At 42.2% G+C, this 24,083-nt stretch overlaps 2 protein-coding genes across 3 annotated transcripts in view; both read left to right on the forward strand.

The window, feature by feature from the left end:
* The window catches only part of vil1 (villin 1), an 80,252-nt gene extending 70,415 nt beyond the window's left edge, over window positions 1-9,837 (forward strand). The window contains exon 19 of the mRNA XM_059967555.1: window positions 7,277-9,837. Within this exon, the coding sequence (XP_059823538.1) occupies window positions 7,277-7,390 (114 nt within the window). The 3' untranslated portion in view covers window positions 7,391-9,837. The remainder of the gene's footprint in view (window positions 1-7,276) is intronic.
* A 9,928-nt stretch (window positions 9,838-19,765) lies between these two features.
* znf142 (zinc finger protein 142) overlaps window positions 19,766-24,083 on the forward strand; it is a 51,277-nt gene continuing 46,959 nt past the window's right edge. For both annotated transcript variants that reach the window (XM_059967559.1, XM_059967560.1), the window contains exons 1-2: window positions 19,766-19,951; window positions 21,613-21,996. In XM_059967559.1, the coding sequence (XP_059823542.1) occupies window positions 21,663-21,996 (334 nt within the window). In that variant the 5' untranslated portion in view covers window positions 19,766-19,951; window positions 21,613-21,662. The remainder of the gene's footprint in view (window positions 19,952-21,612; window positions 21,997-24,083) is intronic.

Consider the following 24,083-nt stretch of genomic DNA (forward strand, 5'->3'; position numbering starts at 1 on the left):
TTTCAATGCAGGAGTATTGTAGGTAAGGCAGATGAGCTTAGGGTGTGGATTGGCACGTGGGATTACAACGTTATAGCTATTAGCGAGACTTGGTTGCAGGAGGGGCAGGACTGGCAGCTTAATGTTCCGGGGTTCTGTTGTTTCAGACATGATAGAGAGGGAGGGATGAAAGGGGGAGGAGTGGCATTACTAGTCGGGGAAAATATCACAGCCGCATGTAGACAGGACAGCCCGGAGTGCTTGTCTACAGAGGCCATATGGGTGGAGCTGAGGAATGGGAAAGGTGTGATCACACTAATAGGGTTGTGTTATAGAAACGCCCAATAGCCAGAGAGAATTGGAGGAGCAAATCTGTAGCGAGATAGTAGACCGATGTAAGAAACAGAATGTTGTAATATTAGGGGATTTTAACTTTCCACATATTGACTGGGACTCCCACACTGTGAAAGGGCTAGATGGCTTGGCGTTTGTCAAATGTGTTCAGGAAAGTTTTCTAAATCAATATGTAGAGGTACCTGCGAGAGAGGATGCAATACTTGATCTCCTATTAGGGAACCAGACAGGTCAGGTGACAGAAGTATGTGAGGGCGAACATTCTGGGTCCAGTGACCATAATGTCATTAGTTTCAAGTTAATTATGGATAAGGATAGGTCTGGTCCTCGAGTTGAGGTTCTGAATTGGAGAAGGGCCAATTTGGTGGAAATGAGAGAGGATCTAGGAAGAGTGGATTGGGATAAGTTGTTTTCTGGCAAGGATGTGTTCAGTCAGTGGAAGGCCTTCAAAGGGGAGATTTTGAGAGTGCAGAGTTTGCATGTTCCTGCCAGGATTAAAGGCAAAGTTAACAGGCATAGGGAAACTTGGTTTTCAAGGGATATTGGCGATCTGGTTAAGAAAAAGAGAGAGGTGTATAGTAGGTATAGGCAACAAGGAACAAATGAGGTACTTGAAGAGTATGGAAAATGTAAGAAAATACTAAAGAAAGAAATCAGGAAGGCAAAAAGAAGACATGAGGTTGCTTTGGCAGATGATGTGAAGGTAAACCTGAAGGATTTCTACAGGTATATTAAGAGTAAAAGGATAGTAAGGGACAAAATTGGTCCCCTAGAAGATCAGAGTGGTCGCCTATGTGTGGAGCCTCATGAGATGGGGGAGATCTTAAACAGTTTTTTTGCATCAGTATTTACTCAGGAAACTGGCATAGCATATATGCAAGGATGGGAAACAAGCAGTAGTGTCATGGAACATATAAAGATTAAAGAGGAGGAGGTGCTTGCTGCCTTACAGCGAATAAAGGTAGATAAATCCCCCGGGCCTAACATGATATTTCCTCGGACCTTGAGAGAGACTAGTATTGAAATTGAAGGGGCCCTGGCAGAAATAGTTAAAATGTCCTTAGCCTTGGGTGCGGTGCCGGAGGATTGGAGGGGAGCTCATGTTGTTCCATTGTTTAAAAAAGGCTCCAAAAGTAAACCAGGTAATTACAGGCCGGTGAGCCTGACATCAGTAGTAGGTAATTTGTTGAAAGGTGTTCTGAGAGATCGGATATACAAATATTTGGACAGCCAAGGGCTGATTGAGGATAGTCAGCATGGCTTTGTGCGTGGTAGATCATGTTTAACGAATCTTGTAGAGTTTTTCGAGGAGATTACCAAGAAGGTGGATGAAGGAAAACCTGTGGATGTTGTATACATGGACTTTAGTAAGGCCTTTGACAAGGTCCCACATGGGAGGTTAGTTCAGAAGGCTCAGACACAAGGTATCCGTGGAGAGGTTGTAAACTGGACTCAAAATTGGCTGTGTGGGAGAAGACAGAGAGGGGTAATGGATGATTGCTTCTCAGACTGGAGGCCTTTGACTAGCGGTGTGCCTCGGGGATCTGTGCTGGGACCATTGTTGTTTGTTGTCTATATCAATGATATAGATGATAATGTGGTAAATTGGATCAGCAAGTTTACTGATGACACTAAGATAGAGGCATTGTGGACAGCGAGGAAAGCTTTCAAAGCTTGCAGAGGGATATGGACCAACTGGGAAAATGGGCCAGAAAATGGCAGATGGAGTTTAATGCAGACAAGTGTGAGGTGTTGCATTTTGGAAGGACAAATCAAGGTAGGACATACACAGTGAATAGTAGGGCACTGAGGAGTGCGGAGGAACAAAGGTATCTGGAAGTTCAGATACATAATTCCCTGAAAGTGGCATCATAGGTAGACAGGGTTGTAAAGAAGGCTTTTGACAACCTGGCGTTCATAAATCAAAGTATTGAAAATAGGAGCTGGGATGTTATGGTGAGATTGTATAAGACATTGGTGAGGCCAAATTTGGAGTATTGTACGCAGTTCTGATCACCTAACTACAGGAAGGATATCAGTAAGATTGAAAGAGTGCAGAGAAGATTTATTAGGATGTTGCCAGGTCTTCAGGAGTTGAGTTACAGGGAAAAATTGAACAGGTTAGGGCCTTATTCCTTGGAGCGTAGAAGAATGAGGGGGGATTTGATAGAGGTTTACAAAATTATGAGGGGCATAGACAAAGTAAATGCGAGTAGTCTCTTTCCACTTAGATTAGGAGAGATAAATACGAGAGGACATGGCTTTAGGGTGAAAGGGGAACATTAGGGGGAACTTCTTCACAGAGAGTGGTGTGAGTGTGGAATGGGCGGCCATCTGACATAGTAAATGTGGGCTCACTCTTTTAAGAATAAATTGGATAGATACATGGATGGGACAGGTCTAGAGGGTTATGGACTGGATGCAAGTCAATGGGACTAGCAGAATAAAGTTTTGGCACAGACTAGAAAAGCTGAATGTCCTGTTTTTTTGTGCTGTAGTCTTCTATGGTTCTATGATACATCTGACTTCAGCTTCTCCTTCTCAAATTGCAGGGTGAGTTCTATCAAATTCTGATCACTGCCTTCAAAGGGTTCCTTTGCTTTAACCTCCCAACGTAATGAACTCTCTGGCTCTGTGCAGGGAGCCAGAGAGCTTTGGGCTCTGAGTTTTATAGAGCACCTTAAATGGGTAATTGTGGTTTAGTTAGTATGGTTGATTATTTTACCTTGTTAAGACTCAGGGATTCTGGAGTCACCTGTGCTATTTAAGCTTTCGCTCCTTAGCACTCATCTCAGGGTTCTAGTCTTGTGAATGTTACATTTTGTGCTGTTGATCAGCTGAGGCACCGATGTTCTGTCGGAATTCCAATGTATAAACTCGGTCAGGGGTCTCTCCATGGGAGTCTGTCTTTCTTCTGCACCTTGGTTCTATCATTGTCAGCATATGCCCTAATCAAATCTGTTTCATTACACGACATCCAATCCAGAATTGCCTACTCCCTAGTGGGCTCAGCCACAAGCTGCTTTATAAAGCTATCTCATGGCATTCTACAGATTCTCTCTCAGGATCTAGCGCCAATTTGATTTTTCAAATTTACTTGCAAATTGAAATCCTCCATGACTATCACAACATAGCCCTTTTGACACGTATCTCCCATTGTAATTTATAGTCCACGTCCTGGGTACTGTTTGGAGGCCTGTGTTTAACACTTACTGCTTTGCCGAGCACCTACGCTCGGTCCGCCAGAGAAGCAGGATCTCCCAGTGGCCACCCATTTTAAATCTACTTCCCATTCCCATTCTGATATGTCCATCCATGAACCCCTCCACTGCTAGGATAAGGCCACACTTAGGTTGGAGGAACACCACCTTATATTCCATTTGGGTAGCTTCACCATTTCCCATCCCCTTGACCCTCTCTCATGTTATCTCCTTGTTATCATGTCCCTCTCTCATGTTATCTCCTTGTTATCATGTCCCTCTCTCATGTTATCTCCTTGTCCGCCCATCGCCTCCCTCTGGTGCTCCCCCCCCCCCGCCCTTTCTTTTTTCCATGCCCTTCTGCCTCTTTCACTAATCGACTTCCTCATCCCTCCCCCTGCAAGTTTCACCTATCACTTGGTGATTTTCTCTCCTCTCCCCTGCCCCACCTTTCAAATCGATTCCACAGCTTTTTTCCTCCAGTCCTGCTGAAGATTTTCAGCCAGGAATGTAGACTGCTGCCTGGCCTGCTGAGTTCCTCCAGCATTTTGTGCGTGTTCTTTTCACCCTTGCAGCTTCTGAACTCTACCCACAACGATTCTACATCTTCCAATCCTCTTTCGAAGGATTTAATTTCATTTTTCACTAATGGAGCCACCCCAGCCCCATCCTTCCTAACAGACTCACTGCTTACTGCATCAAGTTGTATACCAATTGCTGCATCCTCAGCCCTATCACTCTGGTTCCTATACCCCTGCCAAATTAACTTAAACCTTCCCCAGTAGTTCTAGCAAACTTGCCTGCAATGATATTGGTCCCCTTCAAGTTCAGATGTACATGTCCCACCTTCCCCAGAAGAGTTCCCAATGATCCTGAAATCTGTAACTCTGTTCCCAGCACTATGTCCTCAGCCACTCATTGATCTGCCACAGATCTTATTCTTATCCTCACTGGTGTGTGGCACGGGAAGGAATCCAGAGATTGCTACCCTGCAGGTCCTGCTTTTCAGCTTCCTACCCAACTCCCTAAATTCTCTTTTCAGGATCTCCTCCCTGTTTCTACCTATGCCATTGATGCCATTATTTACCAGGACCTCTGGCTGCGTACCCTCCCCTTTTAGAATGCCATGGACCCGATCTGAGCCATCCCTGACCCCAGCCTCTGGGAGGCAATGTACCATCCAGGTGCCTCTTTCACATCCACAGAATCTCCTGTTTACTCCTCTGACTATGGAATCCTCTATCACTACTGCACTCCTCTTCTCCTCCCTTCCCTTCTGAGCAACAGCTCAAGAATCTGTGCCAGAGATCCAGTCACTGCAGCTCTCAGCTGGCAGATTGCTCCCCCCCCCCCACCAGTATCCAAAGTGTATACTTATTATTGACAGGAATGCCACCGGGGGGTACTCCACACTCCCTTTCCCTCTCCTGACAGTCACCCAGGTACCTGCCTCCCTGTAGCTCCTGTCTATCAAAGTACTTGCCCAAGCCTATTCTCTCTTAAACCTGTTCAGCCAAAGCCTCCGCACTCTAATACTGGTAAATTTAACACCAATCCGCTCCAACAATGGCCGTTCCACTAGTCCCTACCTTATTTTTATTTGTCCTTGTGATTCGATTGAGCCACTGAGAAAGCTGAAAGTCTTTTAAAAAATTAAATTGTCCTTGTTAAATCTTTTGCTCCAACCTGTGTGTAGCCTCTTCTCTCAATTTAATTGAGCCACCCTAATGAGCCAGGAGTTTGATGTTCAATGAGTGTTTGATGGCTCTGGGCCTGAACTCTCTGGAGTTTCAGAGAATGAGTGGGGATCTCATTGAAACTTATCAAATATTGAAAAGCCTAGGTAAGCGGAAAGAATGTTTCCTACAGTGAGGGAGGCTCGGACCAGAGGGCACAGCCTCAGAGTACAAGGACGGCCCTTTTTAGAACAGAGATGAGGAGGAATTTCTTTAGCCAGAGGGTGGTGAATCTGTGGGATTTATTTCCACAGACAGCTGTGGAGGCCAAGTCATTGGATATATTTATTAAAGTGGAAATTGTTAAGTTCTTGATGAGTAAGAGCGTCAAGGGTTGTGGAGAGAAGGTAGGAGAATGGGATTGACAGAGATAATGAATCAGCCACGATCAAATGTCAGAGCCCACTTGATGGGCTGAATGGCCTAATTATGCTCCTATGTCTTAAGGTCTTATGATACTGAGATAAGGGGTATTTCTGTGTGGCTGCTTACCTCTCCTGCATTGAAGGATGTTTTAATTGGCATGTTCAAGGATGAGGAAGCTTTGGAGAGGGTGCAGATGAGATTTACAAGGATGCTGTCTGAATCAGAGAGCATGTCTGATGAGGAGAAGTTACGTGAGCTAGGGCTATTCTTTTTGGAGGAAAGGAGAGTGAGAGATGACTTGACAGATGTGTACTAGATGATAAAAGTTCAAAGTTCAAAGTAAATTTACTTTGAATATACAACGCTGAGATTCATTTTACTGTGGGCACATTCAGTGGATCTATAGAATAGTAGCTATAACAGGATCAATGAAAGATCAACCAGAGTGCAGAAGAGAACAAACTGTGCAAGTGCAAAAAAAGTAATAAATAACAATACATGAGATAATGAGATAAAGGGTCCTTAAACTGAGATCATTGGTTGTGAGAACATTTCAATGATGGGGCAATTGAATGTAGTAATCTTTTATTCAAGAGCCTGATGGTTGGAGGGGTGGTAACTGTACTTGAACCTGGGGGTGGTAAGAGGCATTGATAAAGTGGACAACCAGAGATTTATTTTCCCAGGGGTGGAAAAGGCCCTGGGCAGGTGAATGCAGTACAGTATAAGGGGGAGCTATTTAACAGCGGGAGTGCCGGGTGCGTGGAATACATCCATCTGCATGCTTTCTTTGTTGCAATGAGTGACTGAGGTGAACCCACGTGCAGGACACAGGCACGGAAATTGAGTCAGGATGCTTACGCAGACGTGAACGTTGAACAGCAAACAGGAGGGATCTTGATACAGAGCCTTGACGCACAGTCCAAGGTGGCCGGAAACATTAATCACCACACAGGCAAAACCAATGATCTGGCGACTAGTTGTTGTGACGTCGGGGTTCTTATGCTGCCGATCTTGATGAAAACCAGGTGTGCCATCATCAAAGAGAATTAGTAGCAATTGGGAAATTAACGGTTGGAATCATGGCACAATCAAAGGAAATTAGGAGCAAGATAGGGAATTAATAATCCAGACTGTGACATTCTTTCTTCAAGTACAGTAGCTCTTAAAACTGCCCCAGTCAGAAGTTCCAGATATCAGCCACTCTCTGTGCAAAACATTTAAGACACTCTTAGATTAGCATATGGATGAAAGAAGTGTGGAGGGTTAGGTGGGAAGGAAGAGTTAGATTGATCTTAGAGTGGGTTAAAATGTTGGTATCACATCGTGGGCTGAAAGGACTGTAGTGCTCTGTGCTGTTCTGTTTATTTATTTATTTATAGATACGGCACTAAACAGGCCCTTCCAGCCCAATAAGTCACACTGCTCAGCAACCCACCTATTTAACCCTAGCTTAATCCAGGGCAATTTACAATGACTGGTTAACCAACTACCTGGTACGTCTTTGGTACGTGGGTGGAAACCAGAGTCCCTGGAGGAAACCCACGTGCTCACGGGAAGACGTACAGAGAATGCCAGAATTGAACTCCAAATTCTGCAGCCCCGACCTGTAACAACTTTGTTCTATGTTCTATCCCTCAGGAGTACCTATCCGATGCTGACTTTGAGAAGGTTTTTGAAGTGTCGCGGATAAAATTCAATGCGATGCCAGAGTGGAAGCAGAAGAACCTGAAGAAAGCAAAGGGATTGTTTTAAGCACACAACCTGCCCAGCAGGCCCATCTGGAACTGATGCAATTTTTTGTTATATAAACTAAATAATTCTGAGGTGTTGATTATCAACCTTTGTAAAGAGCAAAGCACTCCTGCCAAATCCATTGGTACATGTAAGTCACTGTGAGCGAATTTTGGTCTTAGCAGAAATGTCTGCGACAGTGAAGTGACCAACCATTCAGCCTCTTTGAGATCCAAGTTGATAACAAGCTGCAATTCCCAATTACAGTTCAAAGTATTATCAAAATGTGCATATGAGTCATTTTCTTGTGGGCATTCATAGTACAGTGGATGCAATGAAAAACTACACCGACAAACAGCCAATGTACAAAAGAAGACAAACTGTGCGAATACAAAAAAAACATAAGCACACAGATAAACAAACAAACAAATAGAATTAAAAATATGAGTTGTAGAGTCCTTGAAAGTGAGTCCACAGGTTGAAGAATCAATCAGTGTTGAGGTGAGTGAACAGTTCATTGGAGCCACAAGAGTGGCTCTCTAGTGAACCCATATCAGAATCAGGTTTATTATCACTGACCTATGTCATGAAATTTGTTGTACTGTAGCAGCAGTACAGTGCAATACATAAATTATTCTGTAAATTACAATAAGAAATTGTGCAAAATGAGAGCCAAATTAGTGAGGTCATGTTCAAGGGTTCATTGTCCATTCAGGAATCTGATGCCAGAGGGGAAGAAGCTGTCCCTGAAACATTGAGTGTGGGTCTCCAGGCTCCTGTACCTCCTCCTTGATGGTGGGTAGTAATGAGATGTGGGCATGACCTGTTGAGGGTCTTTAATGATGGATGTTGCCGTCTTTAGGCAGAACTGAAGCCTGCTATTAGTGGAGCACCAAGTTAAAGTATTTAATGCATAAACCTGTCCCAAAGCTTTTACTGATGTGCATTTTCAAACTATGGCAATATAATTGTCAGCTCAAAAGTTCAATGTAAATTTATCATCAAAATTAGCATTTGAGATTCATTTTCTTGCAGGCATTTACAGGAAAATAAGTACAATAGAATTTCTGAAGAGCTATAAATAAAGACTGACCAACAACCAATATGCAAAAGGGGACAAATTGGGCAAATAATTTAAAAAGTAAATAAGTAACACTAAATTGTGGAGTCCGGGAAAGTGAGTCGATAGGTTGTGGAGTCAGTTTGGCATTGAGGTGAGTGAAGGTATCCATGCTGGTTCAGGAGCCTGATGGTTGGAGGGTAATAACTGTTCCTGAAGCTGGTGGTGTGAGACCCAAGACGCCTGTAGCTCCTGCCCGATGGCAGCAGTGAGAAGAGAGCATGGCCTGGGTGATGGGGTCCTTGATGATGGATGCTGCTTTCTTGTGGCAGTACTCCTTGTCAATGTGCTTAATGGTGGGAGGGCTTTGCTGATGATTAGGAAAAAATAGCTGTAGATTCCCAGAGTTTAACACATGCTCCCATTTTATCTGCAATCAGTCAAGTAAAATATATGAAAATTGGGGTCCTAGTTAACTTGCTGAATGTACAACCACTGCCAGTGGCAGTTTCAGAAAAGGGCTTTAAAACTGCAACTATTGTGACAGTTACACTCAATGCTAGGTTAGAAAGAATACAATCCAGTTAACTAAGAGATGTTCCTACCCTTTTGATAAAACATTGCGGAATCACTGAACACGTCCATGAATTTCAATTTCTCACTCCTCCCCCTCTCTTTTTCCATTCCCCATTCCAACTCCCCTCTTATCCTTTCTCTTCTTCTCATCTTACACTGTCTACTGGCGTTGTATTTTCTCTAACTGTAGCACTTTATTCTGAATATCGATTTCTCTAAGTTCTGGTAATTTCTTTCCCCCCCCCCCCGCTCTCTTTTTCTATTTCCCATTCTGGCTCCCTACTCACCTCTTCTCTTCTCCTTATCTGCCTATCACTTCTCTCTGATGCCCCTCCTCCTTCCCTTTCTCCCATGGTCCACTCTCCTCTCCCATCAAAATCCTTCTTCTTCAGCCCTATCCACCTTCCACCTATCACCTCCCAGCTTCTTATTTCAGTCCCTCCTCACCTGCCAGTTTGTAACCCTCCCCTCCTTCTTATTCTGGCTTCTGCAACTTCCTTCACAGTCCTGTTGCATCGTCAGCTCTTCATTCCCTTTCATAGATGCTGCCCGACCTGCTGAGTTCTTTCAGTACTTTGTGTTACTTTCAGTGTTAGATGTCTTTCAACACACTGTTGTAGTGTGGACAACTCATGGACTACTGCCACTCATCTAGCTCCTTTTTAATGGCTAAATAGTGTTTGAAATTGAGATCAATGTCTCATCTGAGAGTGAAAGCAAGTTTAATTGTACAATAGCCAGTGAAAAATTTTCTGCATCAGTCCAACCTTTGAATAGAGTATTTAGAAGAAGTGTTGATTGTAAAAGCTTTCTGTGTGCCCGATGAATTGTTAGCAAATAAAGTTTTGAAATCTGACTTGAATTTGTGCTTTTTTTAATTGTTGGTGAGGAGCAGAGAGGCTAAAGGTGTGGAACATGGAACATAGACCATAAAACTTAGGAGCAGCATTAGGCCAGTCAGTCCGTTGAGTCAGTTCTGTCATTCGATCGTTGGCTGATTTATTGTTCCTCTTAATCCCATTCTCCTGCCTTCTCCCTGTAACCATTGATATAATCAAGAACATATCAATCTCCATTTTAAATTTCCCCAGTGACTTAGCCTCCACTGATGTCTGTGTCAATGAATTTCACAGATTCACCAGCCTCTGAGTAAAGAAATTCCTCCTCATCTCTGTTCTAAAGGAGCGCTCTTCTACTCTCAAGTTGTGCCCTCTGGTCCTAGACTCCCCCAAACAGGAACCATCCTCTCCACTTTCAATATTTGTTGGGTTTCAATAAGATCACACCCCCCCCCCTTCTAAACCCTAGTGAGTTTAGGCCTAGATCCTTCGAAGCTATTCATTAACCCTTTCATTCTCAAGATAATTTTTGTGAAGCTATCAACCTCTGCATTAAATATACCCACATAGAACAGTATAGCATGGTACAGGCCCGTCAGCCCACAATGTTGTACTTACCAATGAGTTGCAACAACAAACTTTGCTCTTTTGAATTGGAATTCATTTATTATTGTCACATGAACTGAGATACAGTGAAAAGCTTTCTTGCATACTGTTCATACAGATCAAATCATTAGCACAGTGCATTGAAGTAGAACAAGGTAAAACAATAATAATACAGAATAAAGTGTTACTGTTACAGAGAAAATGCATGGCAATAAGGTGCAGGATATAATGTCATTGATTGTGTAAGTCAAAGTAAATCTATTATCAATGTATGTATATGTCACCGTGCACTATCTTGAGATTCATTTTCTAGCAGGCATTTACAGGAAAATAAATACAGTACTGTGCAGAAGTCTTAGGTACATATACAGTGCCTAAAAGGTATTCACCCCTTCCCCTTGGAATTGTACATGTTTTATTGTTTTACAACATTGAATCACAGTGGATTTAATTTGACGTTTTTGACACTAGAAAAAGCTCTTTTTGTGTCAAAGTGAAAACAAATCTCTACAAAGTATCTAAATTCCTTACAAATACAAAACACAAAAGAATTGATTGCATAAGTATTCACCTCCTTCAAGTCAGTATTTAGTAGATGCACCCTTAGCAGCAATTACAGCCTTGAGTCTGTGTGGATAGGTCTCTACCAGCTTTTTAACATCTGGACTCTGCAATTTTTCCCCATTCTTTACAAAACTACTCAAGATCTGTCAGATTGCATGAGGATCATGAGTGAACAGTCCTTTTCAAGTTCAGCCACAAATTTTCAATTGGATTGAGGTCTGGGCTCTGATTTGGCCACTCCAGACATTAATTTTGCAACACACACAAAATGCTGGAGGAACTCAGCAGGCCAGACAGCATCTATGGAAAAGAGTACAGTCGACATCTTGGCCCAAAAAATTGACTGTACTCTTCCACAGAAGCTGCCTGGCCTGCTGATTTCCTCCAGCAGTTTGTGTGTTGCTTGGATTTTCAGCTGTTTGTGATAGATCACTAACTTTGTTGTTTTAAGCCATTCCTGTGTAGCTTTGGCTTTATGCTTGAGGTCATGGTCTTGCTGGAAAATAAATCATCTCCCAAGCTGCAGTTCTCTTGCAGACCGCATCAGGTTTTCCTCCAGGATTTCCCTGTATTTTGCTCTATTCATTTTACCCTCTACCTTCACAAGCCTTTCAGGGCCTGCTGTAGTGAAGCATCCCCACAGCATGATACAGCCACCACTATATGCTTCACAGTAGGGATGGTGTGTTTTTGATGATGTATGGCATTTGGCTTATACCAAATATAACATTTAGTCTGATAACCAAATTGCTCAGTTTTGGTTTCATCAGACCATAGAACCTTCTCCCACATGCCTTCTAGCTGAGATTTCATGTGTTTTATTTTCAACAGTGGCTTTCTCTTTGCTACTCTCCCATAAAGCTGCAACTGGTGAAGCACCCGGGCAACAGTTGTTGTATGCACAGTCTCTCCCACCTCAGCCTTTGAAGCTTGTAACTCCTCCAGAGTGGTCACAAGTCTCCAGGTGGCTTCCCTCACTAGTCCCCTTCTTGCACGATCACTCAGTTTTTGAGGATGGCCTGCTCAAGGCAGATTTACAGCTGTGCCATATTCTTTCCATTTCTTGATGATCGACTTAACTGGGATATTCAGTGACTTGGAAAATTTCTTGCATCCATCTCCTGACTTGTGCTTTTCTTTTTTTTGTAATTTATTTTTTTTATTGAAATTCATCATCAAACAAACATTTCCATAAGATGTATTTCAGACATTGTACATATATATCATATAATCATATATACCACAAATCTCCACAAAGTATTTATCTGAGGTATACACTTATAGAAAAGAGTGGAAAGAAAAAACAAGTAAAAGGGAAGAACTATGTACATGTAGAGAGTGATCTTTTTTTTACAACAGATTCATTGATTTGTGAGAATAAAATCAGGCTTATGAGGCATTATGTAGTTAAACCATTTTTCCCAGTATGAATCAAATTGTTCCAGCTTATGATTAACAGATGCTGTTATCTTCTCCATTTTGTAAATGTCCATTGTAATTTCCATCCATGTATTTAAAGTTGGTCTCTCCTCTGATAACCATTTCCTAGTAAGAGTCTTTTTACCAGCCACCAACTGTATATTCATTAAATATTTATCTCTTTACAACCATTCTTGAGGTATATATCCAAAATATATGGTCTTACTCTCTAAGGGTATTTCACATTTAAAGATGTCTTGTAGGGCATTGTGTATCCCCCTCCAATAGTTTTTGATAACAAGGCAGTTCCAAAAAATATGATAATGATTTGCATTTTGATTTCCATAATTTCTCCAGCAAACAGGGAGGTTACTACCATAATGGGATTTCTGAGAGGGTGTAATAAAATATCTTATCAAGTTTTTCCATCCAAACTCGCTCTGTGAACTGGTACACTTCCATTGATATTTCCATATTGTCGTCCATTCTTCCTCAGATATAATTATCCCTCCTTCCTTCTCCCATTTTGTTTTAATGTATCAAGTCAATGTGTTTTAAGATTTGACAACCCCTTATACATGCTTGAAATGATTCTACTACCATTATCTAAATTATATGCTTTTCTAAAGAGCTCAATCAAGCATGTGTTTGCCTTGGTTACATTTTTAAACGTCTTATTAACATATTGTTGCATCTGTAAATACCGATAAAAATCTTGTTTTTCTAATAAGTGTTTCTCTTTAAGCATTTCAAAACTGAACAGTGTTCCTTCTTTCATTATGTTGCAAAGAACTGTTATTCCTTTAGCTGTCCAGTCCTTAAATCTAGCATCCAATTTATTTGGTGTAAAATCCGAGTCATATGTACACCATTTAAGAATTGCAATATCTCCCTCTAGATTATATTCTTCTATAGTAGTTTTCCATATTTTAAGAGTCCATTTCACCCATGGGTTATCAATAGTATTTATGTACCTTTGCAGGTTGTTATCGGCCAAAATTACCTGTATGAGGATGGGAAGTATCCACTCCTCAATGTTTTTCTATTGAGCGACATATGATGGGTTACACCAACGTATCACAGCTCTCAACTGTGCTGCAAAATAATAATCTCGAAGAGAAGGTAGGCCCCATCCCCCCCTTTTCCTTTGCTAATTGCAAAGTTTTGAGACGAACTCTAGGCCTTTTATCCTGCCAAATATACCTTGATAGCATCTTGCTCCATTCATTGAATTAATTTTGATTAATCTCTATTGGCAGGGTCTGAAAGAGATATAACAGTCTGGGCAGTATATTCATTTTAATAGACTCAATCCTTGAACTGAGACTGAATAAAGGAATCAGGTTCCATCTTGCCACATCTTCCTTAATTTTTTTTTATATAAAGGCTGATAATTAAATTCTGATAATTTTGCCAAATCTTTTGGCATAACGATGCCCAAATATTTGAAAGACTCTGGGTGCCAAGCCCAGGGGTATCGACTTTCAATTTCTTTTGGTGGGCTATAGTAATATGAAAACAATTGGGTTTTTATCTAAGTTGACCTTGTATCCTGATAATTGACCATATTGTTCAAAGGATTGCATCAATTTAGGTAAAGAGTATGTTGGTTGCCCTAGACAGATCAAAATGTCATCCACGTAACAAGCCAATTTATGCTCTGTCCCTTTAATAGTAATTCCCCTGATATCTTCATTTTGTCTGATGTATTGAGCTAATGGTTCCAGATATAACGCGAAGAGTAGTGGTGACCATGCACAACCCTGTCTCATGCCCCTTTCTAGGGTAAGACTATTTGATAAATATCCATTGATTTTAATCCTAGCAGTAGGATTGTCATCTAGTCTCTGTGTAGTTTTAATAATTGTGTCTTGGAAACCAGATCTATGTAAAACTCTGTAAAGAAAATTTCAATTAACCGAATCAAATGCTTTTCCCGCATCCACGCTTATCACTATTGCTTCAATTTTATTTTTTTGTATATGATCCATAATGTGAAGTGTCCTTCGTATATTGCCTTGTGTCTGGCGTTGTCATATAAATTCTGTCTGATCGTTATGTATCAGTATGGGTAGAAACTCCTCTAATCGTTTGGCCATGATGGAGGTAAATAACCTATAATCTACATTAAGAACAGATATTGGTCTAAATGACATGCATTCCATTTTATTCTTGCCTTCTTTCGGTATAGCTGAGATTATTGCTTCCTTCCAACTGGGTGGCATTTGTGCCTTTTTTAGCGCCCAGTTCAGTGTGGGGAGTAAAACAGGAATTAACTCATTTTTAAATTCTTTGTACCACTCTGCCGTATACCCATCTGATTCTGGTGACTTGCTTAATTTAAGCCTACTAATTGCAGCTTTTAATTCAACTTCAGTTATGTCAGCAGTCATTGTTCTATTTTGTTCTTCACTTAAAGTGGGTAACTCTAGAGACTTCTAGAAGGTGTCAATTTGGGTTATGCTTCCCCCTGGAACTTTGGAATATAGTGTTTAGTAAAACACTTCAAAAGCTTCTTGAATTTCACTTAGCTTATTTTTTATTATTTTCATTCTTGGGTCCTTAATTCTATGAATTGTATTTTCTGCTATCTTTTTTTTTCAGTTTCCATGCCAGTATTTTCATAGATTTTGATCCACTTTCATAATGTCTCTGTTTCAGAAACATTAAGTTTTTCCTGATTTCTTGCATAGCCAAATTATTTATTTCATTCCTAATTCTTTTAATTTCCCCTAATGTATCCTGTGCCAAACTCAATTTGTGTTTTTTCTCTAGATCCTTCAGCCTATTTTGTAATTCCTCTAATGTTTTATTCCTTATTTTTTTATATGAATATATTGCTATAATTTTCCCTCTTAAGACCGCCTTCAGAGTATCCCATAAGATGGGAGGTGAAACCTCTCCATTATCATTAAATCCTAAGTAGAGACCAATTTCTTTTTTAATTTGTTCCTTAAAGTACGGATCATTGAGTAGACTTGAATTTAGTTTCCAAATAGTATTCTTTGGTTGTAGGTCAAAACCAACAGATAAATATAGGTGCATGGTCACTTACAACTATTGTCCCAATTACACAGGTGTTTATTTTGTCTTTGTCGTTTCCAAATGTTATGAAATAGTCTATTCTTGTATATACAGAATGGGGAGCAGAATAATGAGTGTAATCCCTTCTGTCAGGGTAAAGGTCCCTCCATATATCAATTAAACCAATCTCCTCAAAAAGTGTATTGACCTTCTTATGTAAAGATTTTGTTTCATAGGTTTTTCTATTGGAAGAGTCTAAGTTTGATTGTAGTTGTAAATTTAAGTCTCCCCCACATATCAGGAGGCCTTCTGTTTCCATTACCATAATATCAGTAATTTTCTGAAAGAAACCAATATCACTTCCCGAGGGTGCGTATATATTCAATAGTAACTGAATTGTCGTCGATATTCCCCCTTACCAGAATATATCTGCCCTCTTTATCTCCCACTTCGAATACTTTTTCAAAATTTAGCCTACTTGAGATAAGAATAGCAACTCCTCTCCTATGTCCTGATTTATATGAGGAGAAAAACAGATTAGTGTTTTTTATGTTCTTTAGTTTTTTTATGCTCATTATCACTTAAATGAGTTTCATGTAAATATACAACATGGGCTTGTTCTTTTTTCATTTTGGACAAATTTCTCTTACGTTTGATTGGATTTAATAGCCCATTAAAAGAAATTAATTTTACCTTGTCCTTAGCCATCTGTATTTATCTGTCAATGTATCATTGAAATTAGAATAAAACTTAATCGATCTACTCCCTGAACAAATAAGAACCAAGAAACGCAAATAATAACAAAAATGGCAACGAACGTGTGATTCCAAGGCTGAGGTCTCTATTAGATGACCCTGCGTTGAGCTAGAGGAAATGTCTAGCTGTGGGGAATAACCCCTCCTACTTGTGAGTTGAGGGCCCCCATTGCAGTATTCATAAAAGTCAGTGAACAAATCCATTACACAGAAAAGATTTCCCTGTGTAGTCCTCCTATATATATATATATATATATATACATACACACACACGTGCATATACACACACACACATACACATATATGCACACATATATATATTCACATTTTGATGGGGAAAAGGGAGTAAGTGAGCAAATAAATAATAACAACTAAGTAATATAAAATCCACATTATAATAAGTATTTCTTCTGGAGATAGGTATATCACCGTGTACTTTTGCTTCCCTTTAGCTTCTTAACATTTTTAAAGTTAGCCAAACCTTGTGGCTCTTCTGAAGGGAGTGAGGACTGTCTTTGGGAAACTCCCGGTCTCTTCCTGATACATTTCTCTCGGCCTCCTCCCATCTCCTGCCTTCTCGATTCTCGCACTATTTTCCAAGCGGAGTGGGATAATTCCTCAGTCAGGCTTTCCCTCGTTTTGGTCATGCTGATGGACGACCCTCTGGCCTTCATGTCTGTAGTCGCCTCTTCCACTGTCTGGTACAACCGCATCCCGTTGTCATAAAACACTCGAAGTTTAGCAGGGTATGGAGTTTGAAATCTAATCTTATTTTGCTTTAGTACTTGCTTTACTTTGGAGTATTTTTTGCATTTCTGGAGGACCGTGGGGGGGAGGTAATCTTGGTCGAAATATATTAATTTATTCCCTAAAAACACTCTCTTCTTACCCCAGGCCCTTCGTAGAATCTCCTCCTTGGTGCTGTACTGAAGGAATTTAATTATTATTGAGCATGGCTTTCTATTCTGGGTAGGTTTTGTGACTTAACACGTGGTGGGCTCTTTCGACTTCCACCTTCATAGCCCGGGGAAGACCCAGCACATCCCTCAGTAACTTTCCAACAAACTCCATCATGGACAAGCCCTCTGCTCCTTCGGGAACGTTGTAGATTCTGATATTTTTCCGCTGTGATCTTCCCTCCAGGTCAAGCAGTTTACCTTCTTGGTGATGTATTATTTTTATTGTCTTACTCAGTATCCGTTCCACGTTTTGAACGCAATCTTCCACCTTCTCGTTTCAAGTCTCTGCCACCGCTAATTTTTTGATTGATGCTGTCGAGCTCAGACTTAATATCATGGAGCTGCTGCTTTATATCTTTCTGGGCCTCCATTATTTCTTTCAGGATTTCGAAGACATTCGCTGCTTCGACTGAACGAGGCCCAGCAGCTGCCTCGCTCGCACGCGGTCCGGTCGGAGAGCCGCTCGCTGCAATCCTCTCGGACGCAGGCTCCGCAGTTTTGCTTTTTTTATTTCCATTTCTTCTCCCCATTCTTACCCCTCTTTTCAGTTCAAATATTTTTCAAAAAATATTATATTTGATGGGTTAACGGGGCTTAATATGCGTTTTTCCAGAGGAGCTAGTGACTTAAGCTGCCATTCTCGATGATGATGTCACTGGAAACCCGACTCGTGCTTTTCAATAACCTTTTTGTGGAGTTGCCTGGAGTGTTCTTTTGCCTTCATGATGTAATTTTTGCCAGGATACTGTCTCACCAGCAGTTGGTTACTCCTTCTTGGTTCTTAACTCTTAAGTTTTAATAATCATTTTAACAACAGCTTCTTCCTCTCTGCCACCAGATTTCTGAATGATCCATAAACTCATGAACATTATCTTGCACTGTTTAATTTTATACCTTGTGATTTTGATACTCTTGCACTGTATTGCTGCCACAAACCAACACATTTTACACTTTATCAGTGATAATAAATCAGATTCTATGGGCAAGTAAACTCCATGTTTCATGGTAAGAACAGGACCTTCAGAACAAAAGAGATGGTTGTTGACTTCAGGAGGGCACGGAGTGACCACTCCTCGCTGAACATCGATGGCTCCTCAGCAGAGATCGTAAAGAGCACCAAATTTCTTGGTGTTCACCCGACGGAGAATCTCACCTGGTCCCTCAACACCAGCTCCATAGCAAAGAAAGCCCAGCAGCGTCTCTACTTTTTGCGAAGGCTGAGGGAAGTCCATCTCCCAACCCCCATCCTCATCACATTCTACAGGGGTTGTATTGAGAGCATCCTGAGCAGCTGTATCACTGCCTGGTTCGGAAATTGCACCATCTCAGATCGCAAGACCCTGCAGCGGATAGTGAGGTCAGCTGAGATCATTGGTGTCTCTCTTCCCACCATCACGGACATTTACACTACACGCTGCATCTGCAAAGAAAACAGCATTATGAAGGACCCCATGCACCCCTCATATAATCTCTTCTCCCTCCTGCCGTCTGGGAAAAGGCTCCGAAGCATTCGGGCTCTCACGACCAGACTATGTAATAGTTTCTTCCCCCAATCTATCAGACTCTTCAATACCCGAAGCCTGGACTGACACCTTGCCCTATTGTCCTATTTATTATTTATTGTAATGCCTGCACTGTTTTTGTGCACTTTATGCAGTCCAATGTGGGTCTGTAGTCTGGTGTAGCCTTCTCTGTCCTGACAAAGGGTCTCAGCCGGCAAAGTCGACAGTGCTTCTCCTTATAGATGCTGCCTGGCCTGCTGTGTTCCAGCAGCATTTGTGCCTGTTGTTATAATTTCCAGCATCTGCAGATTTCCTCGTGTTTGTAGCTTTCCGTGTGGTTTTTTATTACGTAGTTCAGTCTAGTTTTTTGTACTGTGTCATGCAATACCACGGTCCTGAAAAACATTCTCATTTTTACTATGCACTGTACGAACAGTTACGCTTGAAATGACAATAAGTTGACTGACTTGAGCCCATGATGTTAGGCTGACCTTTTAACCTACTCCAAGATCAATCTAACCCTTCCCTCCCTCATAGCCCTCCATTTTTCTTTCATCTATGTGCCTATTTTAAGAATCTCTAAACGTCCCTAAGGTATTTGCCTCAGTAATGTTTTGCGTAGTTGTTGACATCTGGAACTTGTGACTGGGGCAGTGAATGGAACCAGATGCAATTACCAGCTTTAAAAACTATTTAAAAAAAACAAAACATGGCAGGAATGCAGGAAATAGGATTAGTGCAGATGGGCAGAGAGATAGCGACCACCGTCCTTGGGATCCTCACGACATCAATCTTTCCAACATGGAACAAACCTCGCCTAGCCCGAACGCAAAATGGCGCCGGCGGCATCACCATGTGACGTAACAGCTGACCGGCTTTGCCTTTAGCCCGAGGGGTCTTCGATGGGCATGGTATTTAAATTAGAGCCAGAGAGATTCTTTTAACAAAAAAAGAGAAAAACGGAATCACCGGAATTATTGTTTTTTTTAAATTAATGTTGGAAGGTTTCCGGTCGGGATGGGAGAGTGAAAAAAGATAACAAACCATGTTTGGGGCATTATTTTTTCAGGCACTTAGTCGCCCTCAGAAGGAGAGCGAAAACTACTAACGTAGGCAGAAAAAACGGAGCGGGCGGGTAAAAAATAAACAAAGCGGCCGGGAGGGAAAAAAAACGAAGCGGGCGGGCGAGAAAAAAAACCGGAGCGGGCGGGCAGGAAAAAAACCCGAAGCGGACCGACGACGGAAATAAAACGGACCACGGCCCCGGGGCCGGCGACGGTGAGTACCGCGGAGGATCAACCGGCGATTCGGCCCGGCTCCCGCACTGGGCAGGATCCCATTTTACCCTCCATTTCCCACCCTTCCCCTCCTCCTCCTCTCCCCACCCCTTCCCCTCCCCCCCTCTTCCCCTCCCCCTCCTCCCCTCACCCCCTCCCCCTCCTCCCCTCACCCCCTCCCCCTCCTCCCCTCACCCCCTCCCCCTCCTCCCCTCACCCTCCACCTTCCTCCTCCTCCTCACCCTCCTCAATATCCATATAATAAGGCAAACAGAACTGAAACCACATTTGAAGTGTCATCTAACTGGAGTTTTACAGAACTGCAACATTACCTCACAGCTCTTGAACTCAGTCCCCAACTAATGAAGGACCAGACACCAACCATCTTCTTAACCCCTCCATCAATTTGCACGCAAATTTGAATCAATGGACATGGACCCCAAGATTCTTCTGTTCCTCCACACTTCTAAGAATCCTTCCATTATTCTGTCTTCCTTCCAAAGTGAGTCAAAGTTCAACCTTCTAAAGTGAATAGCTTTATATTTTTTCAGATTGAATTCCGTCTGCCAGTTCTCAGTCTAGCTCTACCCTGAGTTCCTCTGGATAAGATCATAGCTTGATCTCTAAAGTGAGGTCATCTAAATTTGGCTGATCATGTACAATAAATGGCAGGGACCCATGAAGTATTGTTGTTCAGAACAACCGTGCAAGTTCATAACTCACTGCAAATGTCAACGCAGGTGGATAGAGTATGCATATTCCATTTGAGTATTCTCCAAACTGATGGAATGAACATCGATTTATCTAACTTCCATTAATTTATTCTCCTCCGCTTTCTCTTTTTCCATTCCCCATTCTGGCTCCCCTCTTCTCACCTGCCCATCAGATCCAACTGATTCCCTTTTTCCTTCCCTTTCTCCCATGGTCCACCACTCTCTACTATTCAACTCCTTCTCCTCCAGTCCTTTATCTGTGGATGGCATGCAAAATAAAGTTTTTCACTTTTGCCAGAGTACATGTGTGAGGTGACCTGATAGAGGTGTAAAAGATAGACATAGATAGAATGGTCAGCCAGCACCATTTCCTTGGGTGGCAGTAGCCAATACCAGAGGACATCGGTTTAAGGTGAGCGGAGGAAAGTTTGGGGGAGATATCAGAGGTGGTTTTTATATACAAAGCGTGCTGTGGCTGGTGGAGGCTGTTACAATAGGGACATTTAATAGACTCTTGGATGAAAGAAAAATGGAGGGCTATAGAGAGGGAAGGGTTAGATTTACCTTAGAGTACGTGGCAGAGCATCGAAAAGCCTGCCTGTATTGTAGATGGAAGGGCCTGTACTATGCTCTGCTGTTCTCTGTGACAATAATAAACCACTACATCATCTTATAGAGTAAGAAAGAAACAGGCTGTTTGGCCCATCTAGTCCATGCCAAATTGTTATTCTCTGTAATCTCATTGACCTGCATCTGGACCATGGCCCTCCATCCCCTCTCATCCATGTACATATCCAAGCTTCTCTTCAATGTTGAAATTGAACCTGTATCTACCACTTCCACTGGCAGCTCCTTTCAAACTCACACCTCTCTCTGAATGAAGAAGTCCCTCACTCAGGTTCCCTTATCAAAACTTTGGTTATATCAGATCCTTTTTATCTGTCCACAGGATTCGGTTCAGAGAAGAACTGACTGCGTGAGGAACCTAAGAGTGGCGGTATGGAGAGCAAGATGGAAGATCAAAGAGGAGGCATGGTGGACAGCAGTGGTGTTTACACAGACTTTGTTTCTGAGCAGGAATATGCGCTTCATGGCATTGTTGAGTTACGTGATGGACCACATCCTCTCCAAGGCTTCAGTGCCGACGTGCCGGACCTGGTGGGCGATCCCCCGGACCAGCCTGGCCCCATGGGCGTGCAGCACACGGTAACCCTGGAGATGGCTGTGGTGTCCATGCCAGAGCTGCCCGACAATGGCCAAGGAAGTGACGGGAGGGAACTCTCGGTGCTAACCGGCCAACAAGATGAGCAGGTGGAGGCTGCAAACCAGCCAGGTATCTCAGCTTGTTCCTGTGTCCAGTAGAGTGATGGAGTCTGGTGTGAGAGTGTGATGGTCTGTAAAGAGTGACATAGCTCCTGCTTGGCATAAGCAGCTGCTAGTGGTAGCAGGTCCCAGAGATTACCACCCCCTTCCCAATATTCCTACAGTCAGACAGACAGACAGGAGATGTACCTGTGGAATCTAGAAGAAAAGGGTAGGCTCTCTATTGAATATTGAAAGGCCTAGGCAGAGTGGATGTGCAGAGGATATTTCCAATAGTAGGAGAGTCTAGGACCCGAGGGTACAGCTTCAGAATCGATGGACATTCCTTTAGAGTAGAGATGAGGAAGAATTTCTTTAGCTAGAGGGTGGTGTATCAGTGGAATTCATTGCTACAGATGTCTGTGGAAGCCAAGTCATTGGGTATATTTAAAGCAGAGGTTGGTAGGTGCTTGATTACTAAAGGTGGCAAAGGTTATGGGGAGAAGGCTGGAGAATCGGGTTGAGAGGGAAAATAAATCAGCCATGATAAATGGTGGAGCAGGCTCGATGGGCTGAATGGCCTAATTCTGCTCCTGTGTCTTATGGTGTAAAATGCTGGAAGAACTTACAAACTACCTAGTATTACAGTAGAATGGGAAAATACAATAAAATCATTGAGAAACTACACACAAAGGGTGACAAGCAACCGAATGCACAAAAGAGGGCAGCACGGTCAGCCAACCAGACAATACTGAGAACTTGAATTGCAGATTCCTTGAAAGTGAGGCCGTAGGTTGTGAAATCAATTCAGAGCTGAGGTGAGTGAGGACCGGGTTGTATCCACCATTTTCTGTAGGCTTTTCCTCTTCTGTGTATAAGTGTTTCCACACCAGGCCATGATGCAACCAGTGAGGATACTCAACACTATGTATCTATAGAAGTTTGTCAAAGATTTTGATGCTAGTTGCCATTTCACTGGCTCTTCGCTCAACCCTGGAACATCTGGACTGCAAATATTAATACATCTGGATGGTCTTTATGCCAGCTTGGCATTCAATACCATCAGCCCCCGAAAACTAATCAATAAGCTTCAAGATCTTGGCCTCAATACTCCTTGTGCAATTGGATCCTCAATTTCTTCACTTGCGGACTTTGGATTGGCAAAAAATATCTCTGCAGCCTCCATCAGCAGGTGCACCACGAGGCTGTGTGCGTAGTCCCCTACCCTACTCACTTTACACTTACGACTGTGAGGCTAAGCACAGCTCCAGTGCCATATTGTAAGTTTATTGAGGCCACCGCCGTCATTGGCTGAATCAAAGGTGGTGACAAATCAGCATATCGAAGGGAGGATTGAAAATCTGGATGAGTGGTGCCACAACAACGACCTCTCACTCAATGTCAGCCAGACCGAGGAGATAATTACTCACTGTAGGAGGAGGAAGAAACCAGAGCTCTGTGACCAGTCCTTATTGGGGGTCAGAGGTGGAGAGGGTCAGCAACTTTGAATTCCTCGGTGTTTTCGTTTCAGAAGCTCTGTCCTGGGCCCCGCATGTACAATTGCAAGGAAAGCACGGCAGTGCATCTATCTCCATAGAAGTTTGCAAAGATTTGGCATGACATCTAAAACTGTGACAAATGTGTGGTGGCAAGTATTTTGACTGGTTGCATCATGGCTGATATGGAAACATCAGTGACCTTGAATGGAAAATCCTACAAAAAGTGAATACATCATGGGTAAAGCCCTCCCCACCATTGAGCATATCCACGTGGAGTGCTGTTGCAGGAAAGCAGCATCCATCATCAAGGAACCCCTCCACCCAGGTCATGTCTTCTTGCTGACGCCATCAGGGTGAAGATAAAGGAGCCTCGGCCCACATCGTCATGTTCAGGAACAGTTATTACCCCTTAACCATCAGACTCCTGAACCAATGTGGATAACTTCACTCACCTGAACTCTGAACTGAATTTATGACCTACTGACTTAAGTTTGATTTATTTATTGATTGATTATTATTATTTGTTTTTTGTATTTGCACAGTTTGTTTTCTTTTGCACATTGTTTATGTGTGGTTTTTCATCGACTATTGTATATCTTTGGGCTACTGTGAATGCCTG

Source organism: Hypanus sabinus, chromosome 4 (assembly GCF_030144855.1).
Source record: "Hypanus sabinus isolate sHypSab1 chromosome 4, sHypSab1.hap1, whole genome shotgun sequence".
NCBI lineage: Eukaryota > Metazoa > Chordata > Chondrichthyes > Myliobatiformes > Dasyatidae > Hypanus > Hypanus sabinus.